Below are 12,677 nucleotides of genomic sequence, written 5' to 3' on the forward strand. Positions count from 1 at the left end.
TGGGGGAAGAAAGAAAGCAAGCACGATTCTCCAGAATTTTGTCTGTGGCACTTAAAAATCTGTAGATTGTGCAGCTGTGTTCTGCAACAAATGCATAAAGAGGGAGCCACTCTTCTGCTCCTTGGTTTTTTTCATACTCTAATTTTCCATTCTTTTGAATGACTCTTTACTAATAACACCTTCATGTATGAAAGGAAGGCAATGCTGAAGGCAAAGTTAACAACCAGAGAGGCTCTCTTCTTTTTCTCAAGCATGAATCAATGATTAGAGATTAGGAGACATTTCATCAATGTTGCTGACCTTGTGCAGGATGTGCTTTCCCCCCACTCAGGTGATAGTGGCTGTGCTGCCCCTCCTTGTTATAGATTCAAGCAGAGTCCTGAAGGAAAGTGGCTGTGAATTACACATGGTATGGGAGCAATGCATAGTTCTTAAAGCTGTTGCAATGAGCAATTGAGGACTATTGATAGAGGTCTAGTAAGGATATAGTGCTAGGAAAGAAATGTAAGAGAAACTTAATGCCCCTTTTGGGAGTATGAAATGCAGAAGATTCTGGTGAAAGCCAGGATGAATTTGGAAAGAACTTGATTAAACTCATGTTGGTCTAAAATTGGCATTCCATTTTTCTCCTAATTTAGAGATCTGTTCGGATACTACTCATTCTATCTCTTTCTGTGCCTCATCAGAATGTAATTTTGCCATTTATTTCCTTTGCATTCAAAAAAATGCAAAGATTGTCCAGTTCTGATTCTCTTCAGTGCACATAGAGTGGGGCTTTTTTTCCTTTTAGATTCTCTTTCCATTTCTGTTCTAGCTGTGTTTAGTACAGGATATACAGGGTTCCTGATTCTCCTGCTCATCTGTACTGCTGCCATTGATGATTCGAGTCCCATGTCTTCCCAGTTTCCTGTGCTCATTGCTTTCAACTTTGGAAAAATGTTGGTTTTGTAAGCCAAATCTCTGTGGGCTTATTCTCTGTGGACCATGAAAGGGATTTTTTTGTCAAGAATTTGTTTGTTGTACAAATGGGGTTGCAAAATGAGGGGTCATCTCATGTAAATAACTGTCAGTGTTGTTTCATACTTGTAACAATGCATATCTGAGTTTTGTGCCTCATTGCCATGCAAATAGCATGTCTGACTAAAACTAACCTTAGAATTTGTAAGCTGTCTGTTGCTTATGTTCTCTTAGTGATATCCACAGTGTGTTCTCTTCACTGTCTGATGCTCAAAAATATAATAAACTTGGTTACGAGCAATTATTAATCTGAGAAATGCGTATTTGGAACACTCGTACTGATCTGGTGCAATGCACCAAATCCATAAAGAGCAGTGTAAATCTACTGCTATATTTCAGTCCTTGAAAGGTTAGACTGTGCAACAGAGACTTAGAGAAGGGCTTTTACTATCTCTGTCACCTGTGTGACTGAGCCACCACATATCTTGCAGGGATTTGCAGGCACTGTGTATTGGCACATTCGCCAAATGCGTCTATATTTTTCTCTTTTCTATAACAGAAAAGTGAACATTTGCATTAATTAATGTTTCTTTCAAGGCATCAATATAGTACATTTAAAGCAGTGAGTTTCCCTAACTCTGTAAATCCCATTGTTGTATTGTTATTAAGAGTAACAAGCTAAATGACTTCAGAGGAAAACTGTGTGGTAAAGTATGTAGCTGCTATATCAAAAGCTGTAATTAGGGTATATTTAAATTATTTTTCTTAACTTTAAAAGTCTTTAGGTATTTAACTAGCATACGCCTGAATACATCTTGTAGGTTTTTATCTTTCTACAAACTTTGATTTGATCAAACCTCTTACAGTCTAAGACAAATGATTAAAAACCAAGCATCTGACCAAGAAAAAGTAGTGATTTGATAGTATTTTATCTGTATGCTTCTTAATATTGTGTAAGGAAAACTTGGACCGTGTAAATAATTTGATCTTTGGTTTTAATACTGGTTTTGTTTGGTTTTGTTTCTTTTTTTTTAATTTGGCAGGGACAGCCTGTTGGGGACTGTGATTTTAACGTTCGACTTGCGTGCATAGAGAAAGAAATTATATTTCCACGACATGAAAAGATGAAAAATGGTCTTATTGACAAAGCACAGGAACCATTCAGTGTTCGAAATAAACCATTTTTCGACATCTACGCTTCAAGAAAGGTAAGCTTGATTTCAGTTGTTTATGTTGTGGTGCTGAAGCAAAGCAATGTTGGGTATAGGTTTTCCCTCAGCTTTTTTAACTTCCAGTGAGTTCCTCTACTAACCAAGCGTTCAGGCTTGTGGGGTGATTGGCAGTTTGAGATACTCTTAAAAGTGGTTTTAGGCTACCTTTCCTTTTGAATTACTCTTTTCCCATATTTAAAACCTGTACTTCGTCAAAATATAATTCTTTAGTTTTGCAATGTTGAATGATTTTATAGAAGTTAATAGCTTTATGTTTGAAATATCTCTGAGCTCAAGGGAATGTCTGAGAGCTATGTTGTTTATACTGCCCTCCTTCATAGGTAAGAATATAATGTTCTTTTTACTTCCAGTTCCCATTTGGCCATAGTATAAGAATCATGAATTGTGCTTGAACTCCCACTTCTTGTTCAGCTGTGATTACTAAAGCCCATTCTAATTGATGTCTCCACATTTTACTTATTACAATACTGCCCTAGGTCTTCTGAAGTAATGCTTATGACTTGCAAATATATATATGAGTTCCTATCTTTCATTGCGCACTCTTTTCTTCAGTATAGACATATTCTAACATTCTGTAAAAAACTTTTATTCTTTTCTGTGAATTAAATGGCTCCTGGATAACACTTCCTTCTAGAGGAACCCATTTTTCTCAGCACTGCTGTTAAAAGTAGTCCTATATCTCACCAACACAGAGCAATAAGTGTCAAATTGTTGGCTTCCATTTGCTTTTGTCATTTCCTTGATCCTGTATCAGGTAGTGAATCTCACCCCACGAGGAGCAGTAATGGTATTTTGGCTAAGCAAGAGTAGCTGAAAGTTACTGCTGGACTACCTGGCAGAGAGTAGCTGTTTTTGGGAAGTTTAAGTTGCAAGCAATTCTGAGAGAAGTTTGTGTAGATAAAGCAGTATAAATATTTTGATTGCTCCTTTATATTTCTGTTGTTGCATTATTGCATTGTCTGTTTAAGACCACCATCATAAATTTAATTTACTGGGGGGTGAGGGAGACAGCCTGTTTGTCTAGGGCACATAATTTTGAGCTTGAAATTAAAGGAAACTGGAACAAAAGGAACACGTCTTAAGATTGGTTTCTTACATAAGTGTATGGTTTCTTGAAGCATTCAGATGTTCCAGGCTATTTAACCTCATTTAAAAATCATAGGGAGAACATGGTTGGAAGTATTCATATTAAAAATTCTAGGTAAAACACATCTGGAAGCAAATCTCATGCTAGTTTAATCTAGTTGCCAGCGCATGACTATTGAAATGATCCTCTGCTTCCCAAAACCTAGGAAATTAAAATTATGCTCAATGATTTTCTTTTTTTGTGTAAAGGAGATTTCTGAATTTTCCATGTGCATCCCCATGTATTGAATTTTAAGAGTTCTGACTTCTGTACTTAAATTGAGCAGTGAAATGTGTGCTATTTACTGGTCTTTCTGCCTTTCTCAAAGCTCTGAACATGAACTCTGTAAGGCATTGACTATCTTACTGCCCAGCAGTAAAGCATTCCTGTATGCAGCCATTGGAGATAAACACAGAAAGCAGGAGAGGTGGAGTTACTGGCAATGCAGAGCAAGTAGCCAGTGCTATTTTTCTTATAGTTTAATAATTGCAAACATTTATGATTTGTCTATTCTGTGCATATATTAGATCAATCTGAGTAAGAAAATAAGTAATATCCTGTTTTTTATCAAACTATAAGTTTTAAGAGATGTTTTTTTTTTTTTCAGTTAACTTTTTCCTTAGTTACAGCAAATAAAATTCCGTGGCTGGTTTGCCCTACAGTTAAATAGCACATTTTCTTTCTCTGAGGGTTCTCTTTCCTCTGAGAGTTTTGCTGCTTTTTTACGAGCAATGAATATACCCTTGGAACAGATACAGTGGCGACATGCAGTTTTAGAGAACAAACATCTTTGAGTTAAATATATCTTTATGCTTTTAGTTTATTGGGGTATTTGGGTTTGGTGTGGGGTTTTTGATGATTTTGTTGGTGTTTTGCTGTTTTTTTTTTGATTTGGGTTTTTTGGGTGGTTTTGTTGTGTTTATTTTTTTAATTGGCAGTCAGGGCAGGCTAAAACTTTCTACATTTTGAGTCTGAAATAACCATAGGTTTTAAAATGATCTTTTTCTACAATGTATGCTGTAGGTTTTAAACAATCCTTGTTCTCATTTAAAGTCAGTTATTTAGTTCATTATGCTACTGTTGTAACAGAAAACTTCTTATGAGGCTTTAAAACTGATCATTGATTTCAGTAAGTAAGAAGTTTTATGTCTGTTTTTAAGAATTGTTTGTATGGTCTATGAAAAGTGTGAGGAGCTTTAGGTAGTACTACCAGTGCCGATGTGGAGTTTTACCAAAGACAATATTGGCAAAAGTTGAAGGGAAATCATTATAGATTCAAAATATTTCAAATCTGTATCTGCTCAAAAGAATTGTGTATATAAAAATACATTCTCGAAAGAATAATGTGTAGACTAAGAATTATTGTTGCTCTTGTTTTCTTCAGAAATACTTTTTTTTGTTTTACTACTTCTTATTACTTCAGAGAACTGCATGAGTGTGGTTCCTGTAACACTTCCTTAGGGTAATGAAACAAGGATTACCTCTTAATATTCATCACAACTTTGTGAACAGAACTTTTCATTATATGTGGTCAGAATAGGCCATTATTTTCAATCATTGTCCTATTCTAAAAGATGACTATTTAAAAATAGTATTGCTTTGCCCAAAAGATCTTTTCCTATGTTTATTCAGTCATCTCTGCAACTATAGCAACAAATGTACTCATAGGGATGAATACCTCATTAGTATAGCTGATAGAGCAAGCTGGGTTTCTTTTGCATCAGTGGCAAATGTCTTGACAGGGTTTACCAACTCTGTGTACAGCACAGCAAGTTCTACACAGAGACAAGGAATTCCTTCTAGCTTCTAAGTCTGCTTATATCCATATTGACTCAGCATATCCATTAATCACCAGATCTGGTGGCAGCTGAATTGATGCTGAAGGATTGGCAAGCAGGACCTGCTTAAATAGATCTTTTTCTTATCTTTAATTAGCCATTTTTCTTGTACTTCTCCAAAAACAGTGGGATCCTTTCATCTTTATAAAGGATCTGACAGGATCCTTCCCTTCTTGACCAGAGGTCCTTAAAAATTTGCATCCTTGAGTGCTCTCAGAAAAGCTCTGAGTTTTCCTAAGTGTGGGTTTCTTCCCTACCTCCAGTTCTTGTATATTTCACTGACAGAAGATGTAGCTTCTTGGGTTCCCCCCCTCCTTCTGGCTTGTTATTTTCAAAGAAAGATCAAGGGACATAGCAGTCTTTGGCCGCAGATGAGGTGGGTCTCTGATTGCATCACCATATTCAAGGCTGAAGAAGGTGAAAACCCCTACCACTGCTCAGAATGTGTTTTCATCAGAATTCTTGGAGCGTATCTTAGAGGTTTTTTTGAAGCATAGCTGGGTTTTGCTTAGGGTCAAGAAAAGAATCAAGTGCACTTCTGAATCGCCGCAGCTGGAACCACATATCACATCTTATTTTTGTTTTGAGAAACTTCAGTTTCTGAAGTGTGTTCCTAAGATGCAGTTTGAAGCTCACAAAAGTAAGTATTGTAGACGTCTCCCTTCACAGCCTCCCTCCATCATTTCTTGCTATAAGCAGAGTTAAGACATAGTGTTTCAAACTGAAAGCTGTTGTTGGCCATTCTTCTCATTAACGATAGCACGTGTCAGCAAATGTGTTAGCTCGGGTGGATTGTAGAAAGATTACTCAAAAAGGCCAGGAGTTTCAGTATTATGTTTAATAGCAGAATGAATGGCTAAACTTTTAATTATACCAGGAAAAAACAATGTCCACATAGGTTTAGTTGTTTTCAGTGAAAATGTGGAAGTAATTGCCTGAAACAACAGTAAACTTTGTACTGTGCTATATATTATGTCCAATAATGAAATTGTTGTTAGAGTTATGGATTTGGAGCTTTAATACCAGGGTACTGGCTGGGTTTTTTTCTAATCTGAAAATCAATTTACTGTGAAACGAAGTGTACTTTAAAAGTGTAATTATAAAGTATGGCAACATTTATAGTTGTGCCTTGACATTTGTTGTTGGTACTAGATTTTGGAAATAAGGACTATATCTTTCTAATGTTATATCTTTCTAATGTTGTACTGAATGTTATTTTAAGATGTTTTGATGGACTTTTGTATGTTTCTTGTAAGACTGAGTTTTGGTGGTAAGGAGAAGAAGAAAGGGACAGTTACCTGGGGACAGGTTGTATATTTTTGGAATCTCTAGAAATGTTACCTTGTTGAACTTTGATATTGATGGAAAAAGCGGTATTGCTAAATTTGTCAGCCTCTATAATCAAAGAATCATTAAACATGTTTTAGTGTTAGTTGGGAACACATTTATTTTTTGAGTGATTTTGCCATTTAATGGCAAATTCTTTTAGGAAGATATTTTCAAGTAATATTGAATCTTTGCTGTTTGTCATTATACTTACATAGTTGGCCACTTTTGTTGCATATCTTGCTTTCTTTTCATATATTAGCATGCATTAGAAAGCAAGTACATGATGTGGTCAAATATGTCAGCTCTCCCACCCATCATGTAAGGATAGGGGTAGTGTGTGGATGAAGCTAGACTTTAGGCTTCCTTGGTGCTGAAGTACTGAAGACCAGTGAGATTAATGCTTTATGAGCATGGAGCTGTAGCCTGTTATTTATTCAAATAGTTTAGGATTTTCAACAAGGACATTATCTTCATTATATTAAAGGGGAACTGCAGGTACATAGAAGTAATTAAACTCTTGGAAATCATCTAAGTCTTGGCTTTCATTGCCTAAACCAACCCACTGTTCTTTTGCAAGGCTATTTTGTTTGGACAGTGTTATCATCACTAAAGCCTATTGTTTAGTGAAAATGCTGTCTAGTATGAGTAGGAAAAAAGTTCCTTTCCATGCAGTCCGTGGTCCCATGGAGAATTGTGCCCATCACTCTTGATGGAACAATAGGGCTAAAGGTTAAACAATGATACAGGTCAAATGAACAACCTTTTTCAAATGTTAGCACACTGTATGTCAATGACTTGTCAGTTCTTAGACTATTATCTGGGTTTAAAATGACAGCTTGTCCTAGAGGGATTAGAATGAAGATGAGTAATCTCTGCTAGAAGATTGAATGGTCTAGGATCTTGAAAGTTTTCAGTCAAATCTGTGAAGTGACAGATGGCTTATTTTGTTCTCCTGGTTTATTTGGCTTTTGGATTTTTATTTTTATGGGGTTTTTTTGTGGTTTTTTGTTTTTTTTTTTTTTTTTTAACTGCTTTTCTTGTAGTTAGGAGAGGTGGAATGTTTAAAAGTCTGTACCAGTAAGTGCATAGCTACTGTTGAGGTTGTTTGCTTTGGATAATTAAGTGACTGTGGACCTGGGATGATGAAGGAGATGGTGTAAGCACGACTTGCTGGTGTTGGTGTGAAGAAATTTGCAGGCAGATGTGGCAGCTATATGCAAGTATTTGCATGGCCTGAAAAAATGAACCCTGATCAATGCAGAATATGTGGACACAGCTCATCCATGTCTGTCAAGAGAGGTGTTATCCCAATACTGAATGTAAATGACCACAACCCCCTGTCTTATATCGGCAAGTAGCCTGCAGACAAAAATGTGGAGAGGTTTGCAGTCATGCAACAGAAGATCAAAGAATGTAATGGCAGCAATGGCAGCAGCCGAAGTGTCAAATAATCTGTATTTATTGGAGATTTTGAATTCTGCACCTTGGTTGAGGGGGAATGTTACCATCTGGAGGGTTTTTAATGCCAAAAAGACTTGTTTCCTCTGTTTTTTTGTTTTTATTTTCTGTCTTTTAAGGAGTAGCTTAATCTGCTCACCTTTCAATCCTGCATTTCCTGACCCAGAGTTGGCAGTCACTCTTCTTGTCTGGCCTATAACATAGTCCTCACTCCATCTGTTCCCTTCCAGGATTTTGGCCTGTGTATCATCTCATCTCCTTTTAATTATCTTCTAACCCATCTCACCTCTACCATTTTGTTTCTGTTTGCTTTTGTTTATTCAGATGTTTCTTCCTCACTGTGTCCTATTTCATCTTCCCAAAAATGGAATGTAAAATGTTGTAAAAGCAGCATTGCCTTATTCAGCCCTTAGATGGTTTTATGCTGGTGGTTATCTTCACTCATACCTTCTTTTTGGAGTGCTTTTCTTTCTGTAAATGCAAATAATGCTGAGCTGAGGAATCTAGAAAACAAGTAAGTGAATAAAAAGCTGGAAAGATGTTACTTTACGCTTGTATTAGATTGAAGTCTTCACTTGGCAGCAGTCTTGTATCCCAACATGTAGTACTTCAGCCTGACTTTTCAAAATTATTTTACCATGTGAATTTTAAAGGAAGGACAGCCAAACAGATGAAGAGGAAGGTTTGAAACTGTAATATGAAACAGTTGACCAAACTGTGTCTCTTGAACTGAATGTAGGTTACTACCACTTATAGTTCAGTGCTTGAACTGAGGCTCTTTCATGCAGTCAGATGCAGCTCTGGAATGATGTGGATACTGTTGGGTAAACATAATTTCTGGCAGTGGGAGGATGAAGGTAGCAGGGACTTCGTAGCTGCAGGGGTTTCCAGCTGCCTCTATGTGTTCCTTTGCTTTCTGTGGGACAGGGAGGCTGCAGTTATTTGATTAGATTTATACCAAAAGGATTTGTCCCTTGTACTAGGGGAAAAAAATGAGTGAGCTATGGATAATTTTTCAGACTCCTTGCTCTTGGTGGAGTCACTTGAGGAGACCTGTTCAAGAATCTGTGTTCATTTCCTAGTGTTAACAAAAGAGGATTAGGCTACTTGCTTTTGATTATTATTATTTGTGATGCTGAAGGTCAGGTATAGTATTTCAGCACAGTATAATTTTGGCTAGGAAAAGAAATATTTTTTTTGCCTTTGGTTTAAGAAATTATTCATGCATTAGTTGCATCTCACATTTTTCAGAAAATGATCTACTGAAGTTAAAACAAACAGTCTCAAATAATTCCATGAAGGATTATTTTTGTAACTGGTGGCCCATGTTAGATATTGCTAGTGGTACAAATTAAATTAGCATAGGATAGTTCGGATGTGGAACATATAATTAAATTCTAACTTGCCAAACTCTAGTGTAGGAAAGAAACAATGAAACTAGTAAAAAAATAAAGGCATATTTATGAAACCTTATGCTTGGTGCATACGGTAATTTTAACATCAGAACAGTACGTATTCAGTTTAGCTTTTAACATTTTAACATTAACTTTGAACATTCTAATATTTTTGTAAATTATTTCTTCTGTATTTTGTGCAATGCAAACAATATACATATCCAAGTAGGAAGAATGTCTTTAACAATGGTTTCTGCTTTCAGTTTTGTGGTATATTGTGGAAACAGTGAAGAGCAAATCTGTTTGGACCTAATTACCAGTTGGTATCCCAGTATAGTTAGTTGAATTGGTGTATTTGATATCTTCTGAATTACTTAGAGGACACAGCTGTGGTGACTAAGTGGGTCACTCCACTCATTAATTGAGGGGCAACTGTCTAATATTGTCCGCAGTGCCACTTCACAGCCTGTCACTTTCCAAACTGCCTCCTGGCAACAGAGCTCCACAGGGAAGCCATCAGCCTTCTCGTATTGGAATGATGTTCAAGAGTCATGTGCCTAATTTGGGTAAAATGAATAAAAGCACAAAGAAAATTGTGAAGATGGGAGTGAAATTTAAAGCCATTTATTATGATACAAGATTATAGGACATCCCTGCTAGCTCTTTCTTTTCTTCTGATATGCCCAGTTTTGAGAAAGGGGGGAAAAAAAACCCAAACAAAAACCAAACCCACAACAGCAAAACACCTCCCCCCCACCTATATAAAATTAATATTTTTCTTTAAAGTCAAGAAACAATCAAATCTTTGTATTTTACTGTTACAGCCTTACAGTGATAAGTTTTAATTTCAACTTTATGGTAAATAAACCCTCAAGGGCCGTTGCATAGCAAAAGAGTCAGAATATAATGTTAAATCTTACTTTTGAGCTAAAATCTCTGCATTAGTGCCTGGTAGAATACATTAGCCCAGCTTGAATCAGGCATTGCAACTGTAAATGTATGAAGACCATATTTTTGAATATTGTTTTATGTCTTCTTGAATTATTGTATATGCAGTTTTGTCTTTGTTGATGAGTATTAGTAAAAGTGCATAATAAAACATCATTAATTATCTTATTTAATTAAAACAGGCCTGTCCAAGTTCTTGTCAAACAGAGAAAAGATTATGTTGTCGCAGTTTATACAGGGGCTGGCTAACAGATAAACCCTATCAAGTTTGCAATGTTGGAAGATGATTTAGAAAACAAATTAAAATATACTCGGCCCCATTGCACTCAACTCAGTTTCATTCTTTCCTTCGACAACAGAAGAACTTTTCAATGTTGTAATTGATCAAATGCAGAGTTGTTAGGGAGCTTCTCAACATCAGTGGGAGAACCTTGCTCATTTGAGGACATTAGGTAACATGCTATACCGAGCATCTGCCATCCGTTCAGGAATGTCACAGATTATAGACAATTTGCAAATAGGTCAAAGAATTTGCTAGTTGCACCTGTTAAGCCTCCTCCAGCTCCAGCAGAGCTCTAGTCTGAGGCAGCTCTGCTCTACTAGGTAGGATAGCATGGGGCAAATCGTGTGGACAAAATCCTAATCCCTACAAGAAAAAAATGAAGGTACCTTGCAGGTTGAAATAGGGAACTGACAAGAGCGTAGTGAATTAAACAGCCAAGCTCTGAAATATATTGCTGTGTTTCTTCATCAGGCAAAATTAATATGAAATATTACTACTGTTTGGCAGTGGCATCTCCTCACAGCCTCCAGGAATCCATGTTTCTCCCATTTTAAAGCTATCGCAAAAGTCAATTACACTTTCTTGAAGCAGCCTATTTCTCTTTCTTGAAAGAAGCATTTGAAAACATCATAGTTAATTGATGGCAATTTCTCAATTGTGTTTTTGAGACGAGATTGACAGTGAGAAATGCCTAATGCTTATTTTAAATTCAGGAATGCAGATGTGTTGTCAAATTAAGCATTAACACATAGCACTCATGTTATTCTTGGGTATTGTTTTGAATATATTATGTACATGACCTTTGGAGTTGTTCACTCAGAACTAGCAAAGAGGTGGCAGCTGAGTGGGACTCTTCCTGCAGCGTGCTCTTCATTTTTCTATAAATGTCTCTATCCCAGCAGTTAAGGGGCATAGCATGTAGCTGGTGCTAATAGCAGCTTTCAAGGGTGCAGTGAGTGAATTAGTTGCAAAACCAAAAAGAGATTATGAGAGTTAAATAAAAAAACCTTCAGACTTTATTCCCCACCTCCTCCACAGTGTATTTTATTGTTCACTACAATATTTTTTCCCTTACGGCTGAGTAATGAAATCAAGCTAGTGCAGTTATTCCACTTTCTCAGTATCAGAGGTTGCATCCCATCTCAGACTGCAGTAACTTCCAACTATTCATATACCTGTAAATGGCTTTTCTTTAAATCTTTCAGAGAGGTAGTGAAAAAGATTTAAGAAGTAGGTTTAAGAAGATAATATATATGATTTCTTGCGCTTTATGTTCGCTGTGAAAAAGGCAGACTATAACACTCCCTTGTGAAACTGGTAGTACTAGTAGGAGCTGGGAAAGCTCCGAGAGTCTAGTTTGAGGATTAACTTGTTTTTTTCAGAGGTGCCTCAAGTATGACACATAGCAGGGATGAATCTCTTTGGCTTCTTTGCTTGGACCTGCTTGTTCCCCATCATGTGAATATAATATTGCCTTCCTCTTCTGGAAGGAATACATAGACTGTGGAAAAGACTTCTCGGTACAATTGCTCTTCTGAAAAGCAATCAATGAAGACTGGTGTCGTTAGTTAGAATGCTAATGCCCAGACCTAGTAGTTTGGGTCCTTGTCTGTCATAGGCTATAAAATTTTGTGGGCAAATGCTTGAGGAAGAAATTGTACCATAATTATGGTTCTTTGAATTATGATGGTATTTATGGTCTGTGGCCTACTAGCATCAAGTCTTCAGAATACTTGTTGGCTTTTGCATCAAGACATCAAGGAGTCTGTGAGCCCTTCACGTCACACTCTTAGAAAGAAAACAGAATGCTTGAAGCTGAAGTACAGACCTCAAGTTACAGTGGTGGCAGCCTGAAGCTGTGGCCTTTCAGCTTCATCCAGTTAGAATGCAAGAGAGCCATCAAATGAGATCATATTTCTAATACATCTGAGAGGGCTATTGTTACTGTGATAGCTGTGAGGTAAATAAAGGTTTCTTTCAATGCTCCTGCTGAGTTTCTAACTAGTTTTAGACCAGAGGAAAGTACATAGGTGCCGGAGCAAACCCAGGTAGAATTAGATCACCTTCCTTTCTCTCTTTGCATGCACCTGTCTGTTGCCACTTCATGTTATT

General features: G+C 36.8%; 1 protein-coding gene across 4 annotated transcripts in view; it reads left to right on the forward strand.

The window, feature by feature from the left end:
- Positions 1 to 12,677, forward strand: part of RNGTT (RNA guanylyltransferase and 5'-phosphatase) — a 192,070-nt gene that overhangs the window by 72,373 nt on the left and 107,020 nt on the right. For all 4 annotated transcript variants that reach the window (XM_065681256.1, XM_065681254.1, XM_065681255.1 and 1 more), the window contains one exon: positions 2,001 to 2,165. In XM_065681256.1, the coding sequence (XP_065537328.1) occupies positions 2,001 to 2,165 (165 nt within the window). The remainder of the gene's footprint in view (positions 1 to 2,000; positions 2,166 to 12,677) is intronic.

The sequence above is a fragment of the Lathamus discolor genome, chromosome 5 (assembly GCF_037157495.1).
Source record: "Lathamus discolor isolate bLatDis1 chromosome 5, bLatDis1.hap1, whole genome shotgun sequence".
NCBI lineage: Eukaryota > Metazoa > Chordata > Aves > Psittaciformes > Psittacidae > Lathamus > Lathamus discolor.